Source organism: Furipterus horrens, unplaced genomic scaffold (assembly GCF_987537825.1).
Source record: "Furipterus horrens unplaced genomic scaffold, mFurHor1.1.pri manual_scaffold_8, whole genome shotgun sequence".
NCBI classification, from domain to species: domain Eukaryota; kingdom Metazoa; phylum Chordata; class Mammalia; order Chiroptera; family Furipteridae; genus Furipterus; species Furipterus horrens.
The window spans coordinates 55,171,480-55,193,514 of NW_028327178.1; the positions used below are offsets into that span (position 1 = coordinate 55,171,480).

The window sequence follows — 22,035 nt, forward strand, 5'->3', positions numbered from 1 at the left end:
CTTCTCATTGTCTATTTATCACCACATTTTACATAGCTTTTTTAATCCTCACCCAAGGATATGTTTAGAGAGAAGAAGTGGGGGAGGGAAAAGAGAGAGAGAAACATTGATGTGAGAGAGGAACATTGATCAGTTGCCTCCCATACACACTTCGACCTGGGATCGAACCGGCAGCCTAGGTATGTGCCCTGACTGGAATTGACCCGCAGCCCTTTTGTACATGGGACGATGTTATAACCAGCCCGGGTGGCATATTTGTTCTTTTTGTTGGTGATTTCACAGCCTAGAATGGAGCCCAAGTGTAGTGCTGAAGTGCTGCCTAGTGTTCCCAGGTGCACAAAGGCTGCAATGTGTTCTAGGGACAAAATGTCTGTGATAAGGAAACTTTATTCAGACATGAGTTATAGTGCTATTTGCTTTGAGTTAATGTTAAAGTATCAGTAATATATACTAAATAAGGTGTCTTTAAACATATACACACATAAAACAAGGTTATATATTGATTGGTTAACATATATGTTGTGACCAGAGGCTCCTATGAAATCTCACCTTATATTTCCCTTAGGAGCAGTGGTTCCGTATTTGTTAACTCAGTGTTCTTGGCAAAATAGACAATATAACTACCTCAAATAACAAGAATTGACTGTAATTGTAATTGCCTGTTACCCATTAGAGCTCAGATTCCTTGACCCCTCAGTGCTTTAGCCCATGCCTGACATATCCAAGGTTCTCAATAAGTATTTGAATGAATGAATGAGTGAGTGAATGAATGTTTGCTTATTGGTTATATTCTTTTGTGAATTCATGTTCACCTTTTTTGCCCTACTGATGATTCAGTCTTAATGTTTTTCATATTAATTTTAAAGAATTTTTTGTGTAAAATATCTGTCTTAATTTTTTATAGGTCTGGGATAAAAGTGAAAGTGGAGATTGGCATTGTACTGCTAGTTGGAAGGTTAGTATTTATTTTTATAGTAATTTTTAAAATTGAAATGGTTACTATTTGGGAATATCAGTGACTTACTCTTTAGCTTTGGGAGGATTATAAAATTTATACTTCTTTTTCTTTAAAGATTTTACACCTTCTATTAAAGTAACAGAAATACACGTTAGAAAATTTGAGAATAATAAAATTTGTAATTCCATAGCATTTTTAAATATAATTTGTTTGTTTATTTATTTATTTATTTTTAGAGAGAGGGGAAAGGAGGAAGAGAGGGAAAGAAACATCACTGTGTGGTTGCCTCTCACTTGTGCCCCCAACTGGGAACCTGACGTGCAACCTAGTTATGTGCCCTGACTGGGAATCGAACCGGCGACAGTTGGTTCACAGGCCAACACTCAGTCCACTGAGCCACACCAGCCAAGGCCATAGCATTCTAACATAATTATTTTTAGCATGTTAGTATTTCTTTTATCATTTACATATTTTTAATTACAGTGATGTTTTATAGATTCTTATTTCTTGATATTTTAAAAAACAACTTTACTCAGGTAGAATTTTGCATACCTTAAGATTCATCACTTTTTAAGTGTACACTTCAAGGAGTTTTAATAAATTTATATGGTATTGCAAACATCACCACTATCTTATTTTAGAACACTAAGTCAGTCCTGAAATTTCCCTTGTGCCCGTTTGGGGTCAGTATTCCCCTATTTCCCTCCTAAATCCTAAGCAACCACTGAACTATTTTCTTTCTTTATAGTTTTACGTTTTTTAGATTTTTCATTTAAATGGAAACTTGTAATATGTAGTTCTTTATATCTGGGTACTTTACCTTAGCATGTTTTCGAGGTTTATCCATGGTTTGGCACGTGTAAGTAGTTTGATTCTTTATAATACCGAGGAGTATTCCATTGTATAGAAAAAGCCATGTTTATTTATTCGTTCACCAGTTGATAGACATTTGAATTGTTTCTAGTTTTTGGCAGCAATGAATAATGCTATTATTAACATGCCATACAAGTCTTTGTGTGCCATACATTTTATTTCTCTTAAGTAGATACCAAAGAGTGGAATGGCTGGGTTGTATATGTTTACCATTTTATATTCCCACCAAGAAATAAATAACAGTTCCAGTTTCTGTACATTCTTCCATACACTTGATATTTTCTCTCTCTTTTTTTATTTTATTTTAAATTTTAGCCATCTTAGTTGATGTGAAGTGGTATCTCATTGGGTTTTGATGTATATGTCCTTAATAACTAAAGATGTGGATTGTGTTTTTATGTGCTTATTAGCTATTCATATATCATTGGTGACTTGTCTATCCAATTTTTTTGCCCTCTTCTGTTTTTTAAATTGAGGTGAGATTCACATAAAATAAAATTAATTATTTTAAAGTAAACAGTTCAGTGACATTTACTCCATTGGCAATGTTGTATAGCTATCAGTTCTATCTAGTCCCAAAACTCTTTATCATTCCAAAAGGAAACCCCTATTTTTTCCTCTTCAGTTTCACAATGTATTTCATAAGTATAGTGCTTTGGAGTGTTTTCAAGGGCTCTTTAAAAACATAAATATACCACTTGAAATCATACCAAGCATCTTCTCAAATCATAATGGTTTAAAACTAGAAACCAACCTCAAGGAAAAATTCAAAAACATTCAAATTCAAGGAGAACTGAATAACATGCTATTAAATAATAAATGGGTTAACAATGACATCAGGGAAGAAATGAGAAAGTTTCTGGAAACAAATAAAAATGAACACACAACAGCTCAAAACCTATGAGACACAGCAAAGACAGTCCTGAGAGGGAAGTTCATAGCCATACAGACCTACCTAAAAAAGACAGAAAAATTTGAAATAACCTACCCTATGTCTACAAGAACCAGAGGGATAACAAACAAAGCCCAGAGTGAGTAGAAGGAAGGAAGTCATCAAGATCAGAGCAGAATTAAATGACATAGAGACTAAAAGAACAATTTAAAGGATCAGTAAATCCAGGATCTTGTTCTGTAAAAAGATAAACAAAATCAACAAACCTTTAACCAGACTCATAAAGAAAAAGAAGACCCTAATAAATAAAATCAGGAATGAAAGGAGGAATCACAACCGATACCACATAAATACAAAGGATTGTAAGAAATTACTATGAAAACTATGTGTCAAGAAATTTGACAACCTGGGTGAAACAGACAAGTTTCTGGAAACATAATCTTCCAAAACTGAATTAAGAAGAAGCAGCCTTAGTAGACTGATAACTAGTGAAATTGAAGCAGTAATCAAAAAACTCGTGACATACTAAAGCCCTGGTCTGGACGGCTTTACAGGTGAGTTTTACCAAACATTTAGGGAAGAGGTAATTCCTGTTCCTCTCAAACCATTCCAAAAAATTCAAGAAGAGGGAAGACCCCCGAAGTTTTTCTATGAGGCCAGTATTATCCTAATTCCAAAACCAGGTCAAGACACAACAAGGAAAGAAAACTACTAGCCAATATTGCTGATGAACATAGATGCTAAAATCCTCAACAAAATATTGACAAACTGGATCCAACAACACATTAGAAAGATTATACACCACGATAAAGTGGGATTCATCCCAGGGATGCAAGGATGGGATAATATTTGCAAAGCAATAAACGTAATACACCACATAAACAAAATGAAAGACAAAAATCACATCATATCAATAGATGCTGAAAAATCATTTGATAAAGTACAGCACCCATTTAGGATAAAAATACTGAGCAAAGTGGGAATAGAGGGAGCATACTTCAACATAATAAAGGCCATATACAAGGAACCTACAGCCAACATTATACTCAACAGGCAAAAACTAAAAGCTTTTTTTCTACGATCAGGAACAAGACTAATGTGTCCACTTTTACGTCTTTTATTTAACATGTTATTGGAAGTTCTAGCCAAGTGATCAGACAAGAAAAAGAAATAAAAGGCATCCAGACTGGAAAGGAGGAAATAAAACTATCATTTGCAGGTAACATGACAGTGTACTTAGAAAACCCTATAGGCCCCACCAAAGAAATACTTAACCTAATAAGTGAATTTTGGCAAAATAGCGAATACAAAGCCAATATTCCAAAATTGAAAGCATTTTTGTACACCAACAATGAAATAGCAGAAACAGAATCTAGAGAAAATAATCCCATTTACTATAGCAATAAGAAAAATTAAGTACCTGGGAATAAACTTAACCAAGGAGGTAAAAAACCTGTATTCAGAAAGCTACAGAACACTGAAGAAAGAAATTAAGGAAGATACAAATAAATGGAAGCATATACAGTGTTCAAGGATTGAAAGAATTAACATCATTAAAATGTCCATACTACCTAGAGCAATCTATAGATTCAATGCAATTCTGATTAAAATACCAATGACATATTTCAGAGATCTACAACAAATATTTCAAAAATTTATATGTCACCAAAAACAACCCCAAATAGCCTCAGCAATCTTGAGAAAGAATAACGAAGTAGGAGGGATCACAATACCTGATATCAAACTATATTACAAGGCCATTATAATCAAAATAGTCTGGTACTGGCATAAGAACAGACACATAGATCAGTGGAACAGGCTAGAGAGCCCAGAAATAAACCCATTAATTAATATTTGACAAATCAATATTTGTCAAAGGGGGCAGGAGCATAAAATGGAGTAAAAATAGCCTCTTCAACAAATGGTATTGGGAGATCTCACAGGTACATGCAAAAAAAAAAGACACAAGACCACCAGCTTAGATCATACACCAGAATAAACTCAAGATGGATAAAAGACTTAAATATAAGCCGTGACACCATAAAAGTCCTAGAGGAAAACATAGGCAGTAAAATTTCAGACATCCCATGCAGCAATATTTTTGCAGATATATCTCCTAGGGTAGGGGATATAAAGGAAAGGATGAACAAATGGGACTACATCAAAATTAAAAAAACTTCTGCTTGGCTAAAGGAAACCGCAAAATGAAAAGAGAACCAATTGTATGGGAAAACATATTTGCCAATGATACCTTGGACAAGGGTCTGATCTCCAAAACGTATAAATAACTCATACTGTTTAATACCAGGAAGACAAACAACCCAATTAAAAAATGGGCAAAGGACCTGAACAAAAACTTCTCCAAGGAGGACGTATAGAGGGCCCATAAACACACGAAAGGATGTTCAACATTATTAGCCATCAGAGAGATATAAATTAAAACCACAGTGAGACACCACCTCACACCGGTCAGAATGGCCATCATTAACAAATCAACAAACAACAAGTGCTGGAGAGGATGTGGAGAAAAGGGAACCCTAGTGCACTGTTGGTGGGAATGCACACTTGTGTAGCCACTGTGGAAAACAGTATGGAATTTCCTCAAAAAATTAAAAATGGAACTGCCTTTTTATCCAGTGATTCCACTGCTGGGATTATACCCTAAGCTTCTTGAAACACCAATTTAAAAGGACCTATGCACCCCAGTGTTCATAGCTGTGTTATTTACAATAGCCAAGTGCTGGAAACAGCCTTAGTGCCCATCAGTAGATGAGTGAATCAAAAAGCTGTGGTACTTTACACAATGGAATATTATGCAGCAGAAAGAAAGAACTCCTTCCCTTTGTAACAGCATGGATGGAAATGGAGAATATTTATGCTTAGTGAAATCAGCCAGGTGGGGAAAGAAAAATAGTGAATGACCTCACCTATAAGTGGAACCTAATGAACAAAACAAGCAAATCAGCAAATAGAACCAGAGATGTGGAAATAAGAAACAAACTGACAGCGATCAGAGGGGTGGGAGAAGGGGAGGGGGATAATGGGGGAAGGAAGGGGAAGGGTCTTGTCAAGGAGCAATGGACATGGACAACAGTGTAGGGATTTACTGTGGGAACAAGGAGGTGGTTGGGCAGGACAGGGGAGAGCAACGGGGGAAAAATTGGGACAACTGTAATTGAACAACAATAAAAGTTAACGGTGTGAGGTTTACCTTTGGATAATGATATTGTGATCATGTAGAAGTTAACAGATTATCAAAGTATTCTGAGATTGTTGAATGTAAAAGTGTTAGATATGCAGAAGCATGAAACAGATTTTGTAAATTAAGTGGTGGACTGATGCTTGTTGTCATACAGTATTTTTACTGGAAAGCACAACTGAAATTCTGTTGATGTGAAAGTCTTCAGAGACCTTTCCATTCTTTTTTCGTCAATGTGACGAGTTGAATAGCAATTTGATGTTTTTCATATATAAAGATACTGCTCCTGAGCTATAAGTTATTTCTCAGAATACAGTGATTTGGGTTTCTCTGTATTTGCTCACCCATTGCCTCTTTTCCTAGAATAGTCCATTGTCTAGACAGACATCATTAGAATTATTTAAGCATTTTGTTGCTATAATTTCTGTATACAGAGGTACTTCGGTGCTTGTTAGTTTGTTCCAGAACTCTTGATGAGTGCCAAAACCAATGAGTACCAAGCAAGTGACAAGTGAAACATTTTTCTCTTGCCAGGTGGTATTGTGACTCATACAAGTTCTAGCAAGTGCTACTAGTCCTGAACAAGCGCCAAGTGCTGAAACATTTATTTTTTCTGTCAAAATGTGATGAGTGTAGGGTTTGACGAGTTCTGAAGCCATTGAATACTGAGGTATGACTGTACTGTTAGGCTTTTGGAGCAAATAATTTTGATTAATCTTATTTGTTAGGTGGGTATTTCCTGTAGGTATAATTTGAAAAATTAGTGGACTTTCAGAATCTGTTTAAAAGCTTGCGTAGGCTAAAGTCTGAAGCAGGTTTCTAACTATTAGCATTGGAAGAGGTCAACAGTATCCAGCTAGATTTTTCTTTATTACTAAAATGCTAGAAGAACTTTACTCCAGCAGGGCTGCAATTATATATATAGAATATCTTCAAGTTAAAAAGTTTTAGCATTGAGCTTTCTATTTAAATGTTAAGTTTAATAGCTTTCTCCTTTTACTAAAGTAAAAATATCTGTATTCTATTTCCTTTTAAAAAAAGAAAATTTTACTTATTTATTTTTAGAGAGAGGGGAAGGGATGGAGAAAGAGGGAGAGAAACATCTATGTGTGGTTGCCTCTCACTCACCCCCAACTGGGAACCCAGCCCGCAACCCAGGCATGTCCCCTGACTGGGAATTGAACTGGCAAGCCTTCAGTTTGCAGGCTGGTGCTCAGTCCACTGAGCCACACCAGCCAGGCTGTATTCTGTTTCTTTAAGTAAAACATTATATGTGTGAAATATGAATAAACTCAGTTTTTTGTTTTTAATTCCTCAGACACATAGCGGATCTGTGTGGCGTGTGACATGGGCCCATCCTGAATTTGGACAGGTTCTAGCTTCCTGTTCTTTCGACCGAACAGCTGCTGTATGGGAAGAAATAGTAGGAGAATCAAATGATAAACTGCGAGGACAGAGTCACTGGGTGAGACATTTGTTAGTTTTCTGGAAATGTGGGGGCATGCGTATCCAAGGAGCATTAATGCTTCTAAGAATACTTCAAGCACTTGGTAAGGTGTTACCACTCCCCTCTATGTTTACCAGTTTCATTGTTCTTTCTTCCATGTTTTTATCCTACTTGTTATGTAATTTTGTCTTGGGCCTGATGTGGTACCCATGGCATTGCTTATTATAACTTTCATGGTGAACCCAGAATATTTGCTTTGTCATAGAGCACACTCTAAAATTCTTCAAAAATTGTTTTTTCTCTTTTGTGGTTACCTTTTCTTTCTTACAAAGGATGCTCTTCTTTATCTGTTTCTGCTTTAACTGTAGCTCTTCCCTGATTTGGTGTTCGAAATTAGGCAAGAGCATAATGTGGTTGCTGTTCATGTTCCTTGTCTATAAAGTCAGAGAATTGAAACAAGATTGCTTTGAAGACCCACTCCAATGTTTTCTGTTTTTTTCCTCTTTATTTTTCATAATAGGTGTTCAGGCACAAATGTAAATTTCAGAAGGTACAGACAAGTGCATTCAGTGAGAGCTTCCTTTTCTCTGGCCAGAGAGTTCTTTTCCTAGAGTCAACCACTATTACAGGTTTTTTTGTTTATCCTTCTGTATATATTACCTCTCTTTATAAGGACATAAATATATTGTTTCCTTCTGTATTGCTACCAGTCTTCTCCATATCCCCGGGTCACCTTTAATTTTAATGTGCTCTCAATACCATTCATTTTTCTACTGCATTTTAAAATAGCGGTAAAATATTTATAACATAATATAATTTAAACCATAAGTGTAACATTTATTGGCATTAATTACCGTATTTTTCACTCCAAAAGATGCACTTTTTTTTCCCCTCACAAGTGGGGGAAACATGTCTGTACGTCTTATGGAGCAAATATTGCATCACAGACCATGATGTGTATTACCTGACCTGTCAGCGGTGGGGAGAGCTGTTAGAAGAGAAAGTGGTGGCCCCATGCGAAACCCCTGGGGATGCTTAAATGTCCCACTTTACTGCTGAATTTCAGGGCATCTCGTTAGTATGAAGATAGCGAAGAAAGTGATATCAGTGATTGTGAGCAACTGAGCTTCATAAATTATGACACTAGCAATGCTGAGTTCTTGGGGTTCCCAGAAAACTAGGTTATTTGAACCTTAAAGTCTCTCTTCATTTGTTAATGACAGTGATGTGGTTCTTAATACTGCTGTTGACTGCTGTTCACTTTACGTGATTGAAATATTATTCTGTTATATCTTATTAAATATTTTAGTACACTATTTAGTTCAGAATATTTTTTTTTCTTGTTTTCTTCCTCTAAACCTAGGTGTTTCTTATGGTCAGGTGTGTCTTATAGTGTGAAAAATACGGTACATTTCACAATGCTGTGTACCCATCACTGATAGCTATACCAAAACTTTTCAGCTTTCCAATGTAAACTCTGTACCATTAAAAGGTAAGGTACCTTTTCCTTTCCCCTCCTCCAGCCCCTGATAACCTCTATTCTACTTTCTGTCTCTGAATTAGGTTCCTCATATAAGTGGAACCATACAATATTTGCCCTTCTGTGTTTGGCTTGTTTCATTAAGGAAAATCTGTCTTGTGTATGAATGCCACATTTTGTTTGTTCATTCATCTGTGGATGGACAACTGGGTTGTTTTCACCTTTTAGTTGTTGTAAATAATGCTACTGTGAGCATCAGTATGTAAATAGCTATTTGATACCTTGCATTTAATTCTTTTGGCTATATACCTAGGAGTAGATTTAATGGACCATATGATAGTTTTATCTTTAACTTTTTGAGAAGTTGCTAAACTGTTTTCCACAATGGATGCAACCATTTTACATTTCCATAAGTGAAACATGAGGGTTCTAGTTTCTCCATTTCCTTGCCCGTGCTTGTGAAATGGTATCTTCTGGTGGTTTTGATTTGCATTTCCCTAATGTTTAGTGATGTTGAACATCTTTTTATGTGCTAATTGGTAATTTGTATATCTTCTTGTGATAGTGTGATTTATAAGAAATATGTATGTATTTGGTTATTCAGATGACCAAAATATATTTCTCTTATATATTTAGTTTTCATCCGTGGCTTCTGATTCATGGTTTCCAAAACCCTTAGAATTTCTTAAGTGTTGCGAGTGATCAAGGTGTTTTTTGTTATATTAATGATGTAACTTTTGGAAAGCACCTAAGAATGGGTGCTTGTTGCCATTGTAGCCAACCATGCTGCTAGAGGGTTGGAAATTGCAGTCCCACCCCTCAATCTCCATGGAGGGGAGAGGGGCCAATGAGTTAGTCAATCATGTCTATGTAAGGAAGCCTTCATAAAAACCTAAAAGGACAGGGTTTGGAGAACTTCTGGGTTGGTGAATATGTACAGATTTGGGAAGAGTAACATGCCTGGAGGGGGCATGGAAGCGCTATGTCCTTTCCCCTATACTTTTTATCTTTTCCATCTGGCTGTTCCTCAGTTACATCCTTTTCTAATAAGTCAGTAATGCAGTTAAGTAAAATGTTTCACTGAGTTTGGTGAGCTGCTCTAGAAATTAATTGAACCCATGGAGGAGCGCTTGGGAACCTCAGATTTATAGCCAATCAATCAGATGCACTGGCATCTGAAGTCATAGGGGGGTGGGAACGTTTTTGTAGTACTGAGCTGTGGTATCTGACACTATCTCTGGGTAGATACTGGTGGCATTTAGTTGAATCCTCCTCAGACCTGTTGGTTTCTGAGAATTGTTTGTTGGTGTAGGGGGGACCCCTCCGCCCCCCTGGATTGGAATTGTTACCAGAACCCTTTTACTTCTTTAGAGAAAATGTCTATTCAGGTCCTTTGCACATTTTTTAAAATATATATATTTATTTATTTTTAGAGACAGAGAAAGGTAGGGAGAAAGAGAGGGAGAGAAACGTCAATGTGTGGTTGCCCCTCAGGTGCCCCCAACTGGAGACCAGGCCTGCAACCCAGGCACATGCCCTGACTGGGAATCGAACCAGTGGACCCCTAGGTTCACAGACCAGTGTTCAATCCTCTGAGCCGCACCAGTCAGGGCAGTCCTTTGCCCACTTAAAAATTGGATTGTTTTTATTTTTTATTTTTTATTTTATTTTTTTGTGTGTGTGTTGTTGAATTGTAAGTTCTTTGTGTAATCTGGGTATTAATCCTTTATTAGATACATGATTTGTAGATACCGTCTCCCATTCTGTGCATTGCCATTTCACTTTCTTGATAGTGCCCTTTGATATACAAAATTTTGAAATTTTCATGAGGTTCAATTTATTTATTTTGTTTCCTGTTTTTTGGTGTCATATTCAAGAAATCATTGTCAAATTCAATGTCATGAATACTTTCCTCAGAATTTTCTTTTAAGACTTATTATAGTTTTAGCTCCTACATTTAGATTTGATTTTTTTTTTTTTTTGGTTAATTTTTGTATATGGTCTAATATTAGGGTCCAGTTGTTACAGTAGAATGAATAGCAGAGGAGAAGTAAAGGCAGGACCCTCACCATTGCAATGTAACAAAGAACTTAATAGAGGAGGCTAAAAGCAAAGGAAGACATGTCTCACCTGTCGACCCAGTAGTCCTGAGCCTAGTCTGCTAAGATTGCCAGGCATTCCAAACAACAAGCAAAACTATGATAATGCAGGAGTGGGGGAGCCCTTGAAAGTCTGTGTGTATCATCTCCACCAGCTGGGAAAAGGGAAACCTGGAGACTGTATATTCATTCCAAGACCTGGAAGGGGGAAGGGGAGGGAGACTACAGTGCGCAAAGGAAAGCCCCTAAAATAGCTTTGGTTAACTGCCTGCCTCCTGTCACGTATGCAAAATGAACAACTAGTCTAGAGCAAGATAAGGATTTGAGATAACAGACCCCCACACTGTACCTACGTTTGGATAGTCACGCTTCCCCAGGAAAGCTAGTACCATTGTTACCTGTCAATCAAAATGTAACTCCCTCACCCCCATCCCAGCAATTATATAAGTCCTCACAGCAAAGGATGCATTCTCTTTCTTCTCTTGGCCCTCTGGCCACCTGGGCTCTGGTCACCCAGCCTTTGGGCGCCCTTGCTTTTGCTCTCTCATTCACTAATAAACTTCGTATGCACACTGATAGGTTCGCTGCTCTGTAATTCTTTGCTGAGTCATCGAGAAGAACTAGGGTTTATCTGGTAATACAGTCATTCTTTTGCATTTGATACCCAGTTTTCTCAATGCCTTTTATTGAAAAAATTGTTATTTTCCCATTGAATGGTCTGGGCACTCTCATTGAAAATCTCTTGACTATATATTTCTGGACTCCATTCCCTTGGTTTATATGCCTCTCCTGATGCCAGTACCATACTAATTGCTGTAGGATTGTAGCTATCATGCTACTCATAATGTTTTACAACTTTTTTTTTTTTTAATGATGGAAGGGTTTGGTCTCATTGCCTTTGCATTAAGGCCTTCTTAAGATAAACAACTGCTTAAGAGGAGGAGAGAAGGGAAATTTATAGAAGTAGTATTTCTAGCAGTCAGTCTGAGATGGATCAGTTAGTATAGATAGGGTTCAGGAGTGGTAGCATATAAAGGATTTTTATTTGAACTTAGATTTATTTATTTACTTATATGAGTTAAATTGTCATTAATTTAATATTTTAGCATTTGTGTTGATATTATTCAGTGGTGTTTGTAGACAAAAATTTGCGGAGATGCTATCTTTGAAGTTTATGTAATATTCTTTTAATATTGACAGTCCTTAAGACATATTTTGATAACCATAGATAGTAAACTGTTGGTTTCTAAATTTTATTGATGTTTTCAGTCAAAAATAATCTTATCTAGATGCCAGAAAATAACTTACAAATGTTATTGTGGAATTCTGTATTTATCGCAAAGCCAGCTTTGTACCATTCTCTTGGTTTCTGCTAAATGCTTTTTCTTAGAAGTGGTTAGTGGTAGTCCATAAATGGAGTAATTAATTATAGGTCACTAATTTGTTACTGATTGCCAGCTGTGTATGTGGTAATTTGCCAAGCACTTTGGAGGAAATTGACGCCTAGGTACATTTTAAATATTGGAACTTATTCAAGGTAATGTATTCTAGTAAACGACAGAGCAGTTCTGTGTGATTTTAGAGCTTGTGTTCTCTCCACTGTACCATCCTCTTTTTTTTTTTTTTTTTTTTTTGGTATAGAAGTCTCTCTTTATATGCAGGAGATGCATTCCAAGACTCTCCTTGGAATGCCTGAAACTATGGGTAGTACCAAACTCAATATATACAATGTTTTTTTTTCTATACATATATACATATGATAAAGTTTAATTTATAAGTTAGGCACAACAAAGAGATTAACAACAATAATAAAATAGAATAATTATAACAGCATACTATAATAGTTATGTGAATGTGGTCTGTCTCTCTCTAAATATGTCATTGTACTATACTCTTCTTGTGATGATATGTGATAAAACAGTGCCTGTGTGATGATATGAAGTGATGTGGATATTTTGGACAAAGGGGTGATTCATGTCCCGAACCACACAGTAGGAGTTTCATTCTTCTACTCAGAATATTGCCCAGTTTAAAAATTGTGAATTGTTTATTTCTGGAATTTTCCGTTTAATATTTTTGGCCTGTAGTTAACCACTGTAACTGAAACCACAGATAAAGTAGGGGGACTACTGGATATAATATATATTGTAAATTTTTTTTCAGGTTAAGAGGACAACTCTAGTGGACAGCAGAACATCTGTTACTGATGTGAAATTTGCTCCTAAGCATATGGGTCTTATGTTAGCAACCTGTTCAGCAGATGGTATAGTAAGAATATATGAGGCACCAGATGTCATGAATCTCAGTCAGTGGTCTCTGCAGCATGAGATCTCATGTAAGCTAAGCTGTAGTTGTATTTCCTGGAACCCTTCAAGGTAAGCTTACATGGCAAACTTCTGATAATATAATCCTAGAAAAAAAGTTGATAATTTTTAAGCTAAGCATTTGATGATTTATTTTCTTAACACTTTTCTTAAATAGCCATGTTCATTATTTTAAATATATTTTAATATATATTATGTAGAGTAACAGCTTTCCCTTCTCCACCCTTTCTCTTGACCCCCTTTTTCTACTGCGCAGAAGAAACCATCCATTTAAAATATTTTGGTATTTACCTTCTGGGCTTCTCCCATGAATATAAAAATAAATATTTAATGCATATATAAATACAGAAGTAGATGCAAATATACAGATATATACCATATGTACAGGTAGACACAAAACACATAGACATTTATAGACATACATTTCCTTCCTTGCACTTCTTTTTTTACTACAAATACCTGTGGGCATTCTTCTGTAAATTAGTATATTCAGTTAGTCCTACGTTATTCCTTTAACTACTATATAGAGTGTGACTCTAAGACAGTACTGTAATTGCTTTTTATTAAACTAGTTTTAAAAAATTAAAAGCATGATGAATCACCTGGTAAAGAAAACATTCATGCAATCTACAAGAGTACAAAATGAAAAGTAAAAGTTTCCCTACCTCCTAAAAACAAAAGCTGTTGTTAATGGTTCTGTTTTTAAATTTTAATTCTGGTAGTCACTATTCTATTTTTAAACAATTTACTTATACCCCTTGTGCTTGCTATGTATCTATATTCAATATGTGAAAGATGAATTTAGCACATTTTTAAAGCTTTTCCTTATGTGTCACTAGATATTTGTGGAACTGTTGATAGTTGTTTAAGTTATATTGGTAATTATAATAATTTCAAGTGATAGATTTATCTATTTAGTGATCTATCAGTTTTTAGACTATATATTGACTCACCTTTTTAAGAAAGGAAATTAGCTTATTTTGCTTCTACCTCGTTTACCTTTCCATTTCCTAATTTGTTGTATTACTTACATACTGGCAAGATTTATAATATTTATATTTACACTCTTTCATTAATGCATTTTTAAGTATTTTGTCTCTTGACTACAAGTTGACTAAAAAATAAGTTGCAACCAAATTTACAGTATTAGATTATGTAGATATTCATTATAGGTGCAAATATCTATTGCATGAAATAGAATAATCACAGAATAATCTGGTGTTAACTTCTGTGCTGCTCTTTGTTTCTTGATTCCTTTCCTTTTGGGTTATACTTGGCTGTCACAGTTTTTATATCATATCTTGTTCTCAGATTTTTTTCATTTTGGTGGCACACCTCCTAAAGTAACTTTTACATAGGGGATGGATGGCAAACTCTTTGAATGCTTGCACATCTGACAATGTCCTAACTCTATCCCATGCTTAGTTATAATTGCTTAGATTTAGAGTTCTAAGTTACTTGTAAGTATTTTGAAGATACTGTTCTTTAAGTATTAGTAAAGAGAAGTCTGAGGTCAGTCTGATGCTGGTTCTTTTGTATGTAGCCTGCTCTTTCTGGACGTTTTCAGGGTTTTGTCTTACTACTTTGCTGTTGAAAGTATATTCTCTTAGTTTGTGGTTTGTCATTTTGATACAATGATGACTTGATAGTTTACAGAGAGTTGTGAATTTTAATGTAGCCACAGTTGTTCCTTTATTGTTTTAGTTCTTTTTATGTTTTATTTGAGAAATTCTTCTCCACCTCGAGGTTGTCAATTGTATTCTGAAAGGTTGTTGGTTTTGCCTTTCTCATTTTAGGTCATTAAACCTGATTGGTTTGAATATGGTTTGAGGTAGTAGAATTCTAAAATGTAACCAGGATGTTTCTAGGTTTTTCTCTCTTTTTTTTTATTATTCAAAGAAAACATTTTTTTATCCTTACCTGAGGGCTTTTTTTTGCTTTTAGAGAAAAAGGGAGGGAATTGAACCTGTGACCTTCCGGTCCATAAGATGACATTCCAACCAACTGAGCCACACTGACCAAGGCAGTATTTCTTCTTTTAAATCATTTGTTTTTGTTAAGGAAAATTTCAGATATTCCAAAAGTAGTAGTAGAGTTACAGTAGGATCCTCACATGTCTATTACCCAGCTATAAAAACTCCAAGCTACTCTTGTTCTACAATATATATATATATATATGCCTTCTCCTCCAATCCTCCCTCTCCCCCCACCTCCCCAAAAAGACTGTATTAAAGTAGATAGAGACATATACTATTAGATGTTGATCTTTTTTGATTCATCCTGCTTGATGCTTAGTGGTCTCTTTCAAAATAAAGGTTCTTGTCTCAAATTGAGGCTCTTGTGATTCTTTGACAATTCTCTTCTATTATCCCTGTTTTGTCTTTCTGGAACTCATCTTAAATTATTCCTGGACTCATTCTCCATGTCTTTAAAATATTTTGGAAAATTACTACTCTGTCTCACAGATCTCCAAGTAGTTCTCCAGGCACAGATTTTATATCATCCATTGTTTTTTTGGAAGGGGTTTGGGAGAGGGGGCAGGCAGAGGGTGGTGAATTGGCAATCATCTTTAATTTCTAAGAAGTCTTTCTTTTTCTCTGATTATTCCTTCACCAACACAAACCACAAAAATGCAGAAAACATGGAGGTAAATAGAGTGCAAAAGAAAACTGAAACAAGAAGGTAGGGCCTCATTTTGTTTTACCTCAGCATGGAACGTGTGTCAGGTGACTCGAATTTTTGGCAGAGCTGCTTCAGGCATGTTTGTGAACGGTTGAAAACCCCAAGTACTGGCTTTTTGGGGTTACAAACAAATTTTACCAAGTAGGTCAGTTTACAAATGCAGAATCTGCAAATGGTGAAGATCTGTGTCTGTTTTCTCAAAGATCTGTATACCTTGGTCTTTATCTTTCATGCATTGTCTTTGTTTTCCTTGAGTATGTGTTAGTCTTGACCTGTTTATGAACAAGAAGATTATTATGGCTAGTAGAGAAAACTGGTATTTTTAGTTTTCTTCTGTTAGGTGCTCTGTTTTCTTAAGAGCTCACTCTTTTACCTACAGGTTTGGCTGTTTCATCTTTTCACGAGTGTATGTTCATGATACAGTCTTCCCTATAAGTCAGCTGGGCTGAGCTGCTCAGCTAGCTGCATACTGCGCAGCCTGGCACCAAGGAATAGATAAGAGTCACACACAGTAACTATACTATTCACTCAGCTTTTTTTGAATGCAGGTTCACTCAAAGTAGAACATCAACATGCATTAATAGCCTACTCACACTGTAACAATCTAAGACAGCGCGCAGGCACACACACACACACACACAGAGAGGAAGAAAAATGTGAAGACTTTGTAGGTGTTTTAAGGAAAAAAAAATCTATTGAATGCTTGGAACCTTTTCTTTTGGGGAAAAAAAGCTGCTTTCTTTCTCAGCTATAATAAAATGTGGTAAACACAATGCAAAAAGGGTAGTAGTCTTGATTCCCGTGTTGAACATTCTCAAGGACATACCCTCCCAAGTTGTTGCTGTGTTTAATGTATTGTGGGTATTTAATCACAGTCTTGTTGACTTGTAGGTTGCTTGATGCTAGTATTTTTTTTTTTTTAATTTTCTGAATTAAATATAATGAATTTAATCATTATGAGGAGTATTTTTTACTTTTTATTTCTAGCTCTCGTGCTCATTCCCCCATGATAGCTGTAGGAAGTGATGACAGTAGTCCAAATGCAATGGCCAAAGTTCAGATTTTCGAATACAATGAAAACACCAGGTCAGTACTGCTTTGGTTTAAATATTGTTCCAAATTTGCATTTAACTTTTAAAAATGTTATTTCTTTATTCATTAACTGAATTATACATTACTTATTACATATTTGCTGATTTCCTATGATATGATATGTTTTGTGATAGACTATTATAATATAAAATTGAATAACACAGAGGACAAAGTAATTGATTTCCCAGTGCCATCTTGCAAGGAAAGCAAACAACCAAAAAAGTAAAAAATGGTAATGAATTTTATAAACCAGGAGAATGAGTTTACAACCAGAGAGAGGGTCCAGGAAGTTTCACCTAAAAGCAGACCTATAGGGTGTGTAGAAGTTAGCCAAAGAGGGCGAGACATTCCAGATGGAGAAAACTGCATGTGTTATGGTCTGTGAACAGGAGAGCCAATATATTTTTTTCCCTGTGGTTGGAACATAAGCAAAGAGAAGTGTGGTAAAAAAATTTGCAAGGCTTATATATACAAGACTTTGTGTTCAAAGTTTAGCTTTTATCTCATTGGTAACATGAAGCCATTGAAAGATTTTTCAGTTGGGGAATAACAGGATCAAATGATCGTTTTAACTCTTCTATATGTGTGGAAAGTGTTTTGGAAGGAAACATGAGTGGAATTAGGGCAAGATGCTGTCACAATAGTCCAGGTGGGAGATTATATAGTATCTTTGAAATAGAATAGTGGCAATGGGGTTGGAGAGAAGTGGACAACTGGAGAATAATTTAAGAAGTGGTATCAGTAGGATCTAGTGATTGTTTGGATGTGGGAGGTGAAGAAAAAGGGGAGAGCTATCAAGATGATTTCCAAGGGTCTGGCTTAATAATTCAATGGATAGTGTATAATTTCTTGAGATAAAGAATAATGGAAATAGGTCAGATTTGGGTAGGGTATAGCAGCATGTGAATAAAGTTTTAATTTTGGTCATGTTGAGATGTCTGTACTCAGAGTCTTATAAGAGAAAAGAACACCCATCAGGTGATTGGCTGCACTTCACATGTGCGAGACAAAATTCTTGTGTCTAGTAGTCAGATATTTGATGGGGCCAGAAGTAGAAGAGAAAAACTATTATAATTCCTATGGGCTTTGTAATTCAGAATGTTACTACTTGGGTTTTTAAGGGATTCTTATACCTGCCTTCTATCTTCCTAGAGTCTTGATTTCTTTAGAGAGGCTTTGTCTGCAGTGGTGCTGTTTTAGTAGATAAATTTGCTGTGATGGTGGAAACGGTCCATATTTGCACATCTGATGCAGAAACTTGAAATGTGGCTACTGCAACTGAGAAACTGAGTCTGTTAATTTATATCAATTTAATTTTAAATAGGCCTGTGTGGTTAGTGGCTTCTATATTGGCCAGCACACTTCCAGAATGTAGAAACCTTCCTTTAGAATTCCTTTTATCAAACTATCAAAGTTATGAACCGCATTAATAGCACATTTTAAAAAGGCTTCATGAAGCTGTAACTGGTGTGGCTCAGTGGAGTGAGCACTAGCCTGCAAAGCAAGAGGTCACCAGTTCAATTCCCAGTCAGGGCACATGTCTGAGTTGCAGGCCAGGTCCCCAGTTGGAGTTGTGTGAGAGGCAGCTGATCACACATCGATGATGTTTCTCTCTCTCTTTCTCCCTCCCTTCCTTCCTTTCTCTAAAAGAAAGTAAATAAAATCTATTTTAAAAAAAGGCTTCATAAAGAGCTAATGTTGTTGAAGTGATTTCTTTAAATCTTAGCTGAACAGAGTGAATAATGAGCCATAAATCATAAAACATAAAAGATGGACCATTTTGAAAACATAGGAAAATAAGAAGTACTTTATAAGTAAGATTTGAGTAAAGGGAATAAAGAATTTGGACTTAAAAAAAATTATTTTTTGACTTGGGGGAAGGGAGAGAAAGAGAGGAGAAAAATTGACTTGTTCCACTTATTCATGCATTTATTGGTTGATTCTTATATGTGCCGTGACCAGGAATTGAACCTGTTACCTTGGCATATCAGGACAATGCTCTAACTGAGCTACTCAGCCAGGGCTAAGAACTTGGATTTAGTTCTGAAAGAAAATACAGGGCAGATAGAAAGTACCTAAATACTTAAGAGAATCCAGTGATAAAGATAATCCAAGGTTGCATATGAGTCTCTAAGCTAGGAGAATATGTATATCTAGATTAGGGGCTAGATCTTTTGTATTATTTCATATAACAAGGAACCTGATTATGGAGAAGTTCTGGGGCTAATTGTCTCAGTTGCTCAGTGATGATGTCAAGGGCCTTCATAGTTTTCATTTTTTTGCTGTCATCTTTACTGTGTTGGTTTTAGCTCTTTAGGATTATAAGTTCCAAGTGACCCATGCAGATGTAAAGAAGGGCATTTAATTTCATGAATCTTTTTGTATTGGGAAGAGAAAAACTCTAGAAGCACTTTAGCGGTCTTTTTCATTGAGTCCTGTTGGCCAGAAATGAGTCACTTTACCATGCTCTAGCTGCATGTGCCTGGCATTTTCTGCATGTAGAGTGACGGTAAAGTGGTAACGATTTCTGCAGGTGAGGATGGGGAGGGATTAATTTAAGAAGTTATTAGACCTTTTTGAGTTCAGCTATTTTTGGATATTTTTGGTGTGGTTCTTTGAAGTAAGAGTTTGAAGGTTCTTAATAGATTGAATATGTTACATGGAGGACAGGTGATAGTGGACTGTGTAGCATTCAGTTATCAGTACCTAATCGATCTTTTTGTAAGAAGTTACACCATTCAGTACATAGGAAACTTTTGTCAAATAAACGAGTATTGTATATTTTTATTTGTTCGTGAATGAAAATACTACAACAGACCAGGCCTTGATAATGATACAAGTGTCCTGCATTTATATATGTTACAGGGCACTTTTCACATATATTATGAAATATGAATGTTAACACCCATCTTGTAAGTAGGGTATGTAGCTTTTATGTTAGCATCATATTCCAAATGTAGAAAGTGAGACTAACAAAGTAAAATGACTAGTCTAAGGTCAAATAGAGGAGTTAGGACCACATAATAAAAGCAAGGGTATAGATGAGATTGTTCAGGGTGATCTTATAGGATATGAAGGGATCAAGGGGGAGGTTCATACTAACTTGGAGATATTTCAGAATGTTAGGATGAAAAGAAAGCCAAGTAGAGACCCCTGGGCACACCAATACAGGGTTAGGCAAATGTAGATTTACAGCTGTGGGTATGCAAAACTCCATTTATTCTTGTATTGTTATTTATTAATTATTGTATTATTTTCTATTGAACAACTGTATGCTTACTTTTGCTCCAACCTGTATTTCAGAGGAGGGTGGTAGAAAGTTGAAAGAGGGATATATCTCTAACCTCTTCTTTAACACACAGTACTTCAGTTCTATGCCTGATAGTCCATTGAAGACAGAAACAAGGAATAGAAGAATTTGATCTCTTGTTTCCTTCATTGTCATCTTTTCTTATTTGCAGATACAAAATAGAATTGTAAGTTTGAAATAGACTTTGAAATAGCTTCCTTTATCACCACTAAAAAAACTCAATTCCTGCTGTTACCAGCTTTACTCTTTTAAATTATACTCAAATACTTAGGAAATTCAATTACCCTTTAAAAAAAAAGATATTAATAGCTAATCAATATTTCATTCTAATTAAGTTTTTGTTAAAGTGTTTTAAGCTAAACTTTAAAAATCAACAGAAGAAACCTGGGATATTATATAAGTTTCCGAGGGCTGCAGTTAGAAATAACTACAAAATGTTGGCTTAAAACAAATGTATGCTTACATTTCTGGAGGCCAGAAATCTGAAATCAAGGTGTTAACTTAGGATTGTGCTTCTTCTAAAATCCTTGTCTCTTCAAGCTTCTAGTGGCTCCAGGAGTTCCTTGGTGTGTGTCAGCTAATTCCAGTCTCAGCCTCTTTCTTCACATGTCCGTCGTCTCTATGTCTCTGGTTTTCTTCTTCTGTCTTTACAGGGACACTCAACTGGATTTAGTACCTAGCCTAAATCCAGTGAGTGTTCTCATCTGAAAATCCTTAATTATATCTGTAAAGACACTTTTTCCAAATTAAGTCACATTCACAGTTTTAGGGGTTAGAACGTTGACATACTACATACTGCAGAGGTAAACATTACTTTATTGTGAGCAATATAAAAGAAATTGAGGTACATTGACATGTGGGTTTTAAAAATTTTTTATTTCTGGAATTTTTAATGTAAATTGTTTGTTTTTTCATTAGGAAATATGCAAAAGCTGAAACCCTTATGACAGTTACTGATCCTGTCCATGATATTGCATTTGCTCCAAACCTGGGACGGTCTTACCACATTCTAGCCATAGCAACCAAAGATGTGAGAATTTTTACATTAAAGCCTGTGAGGTGAGTTTTCAAAAACAATTACTAATTTGAAGGTGTTCTTAACTCTTGATTATTTTCGTGTGTTGGGGAGAGTGCAGAGGCAATTGTGATCTGAAGAATGGATTCTTATTGAGCATTTCATCTATAAATATATGACTTTGGGGGATGGGGAATTGAGTAAAGAGAGATATTTTCTTAATTATGTTTTATTCAGGCTGGTACAACAATGAATGAGATCCTCTGAATATACTTGGTACTCTATAAATGTTTGAGTGAATGAGAGGCAACAGTCCAAATAAAGATTAAAATAGCACTGAGACATTCTTGTGAATAATCTTTTAGCTTTAATTTTGGAATTGTGAGTTTAATTTCTTTTTCTTTCCTTTTTTCCTTCTCTCCTTCTATTCTTCTCTTCCTACAGTTTTTTTTTTTTTTTTTTTTTTAATGACTTATCTATTTTATTTCTCTACCTTGTTTGGGGGAATAAAATCCTCTTCTGTTGTATTTTTCTTCTATGAAATAGTCACTCATTCTCTTTTATGTGGTAGGATTACCTCAGGTACTGGGTAGTTATTTGAACATAACAGCCCAGAGAGCTAATGGGGGGAGGGTATGGGATGCACATTACTATAAAATAATAT

The 22,035-nt window shown here is 35.6% G+C and overlaps 1 protein-coding gene across 2 annotated transcripts in view; it reads left to right on the forward strand.

Annotated features, from left to right (window-relative positions):
* SEH1L (SEH1 like nucleoporin) overlaps positions 1–22,035 on the forward strand; it is a 54,319-nt gene that overhangs the window by 27,268 nt on the left and 5,016 nt on the right. For both annotated transcript variants that reach the window (XM_090285854.1, XM_090285855.1), the window contains exons 2-6: positions 905–955; positions 7,241–7,387; positions 13,112–13,323; positions 16,942–17,040; positions 21,275–21,415. In XM_090285854.1, the coding sequence (XP_090141980.1) occupies positions 905–955; positions 7,241–7,387; positions 13,112–13,323; positions 16,942–17,040; positions 21,275–21,415 (650 nt within the window). The remainder of the gene's footprint in view (positions 1–904; positions 956–7,240; positions 7,388–13,111; positions 13,324–16,941; positions 17,041–21,274; positions 21,416–22,035) is intronic.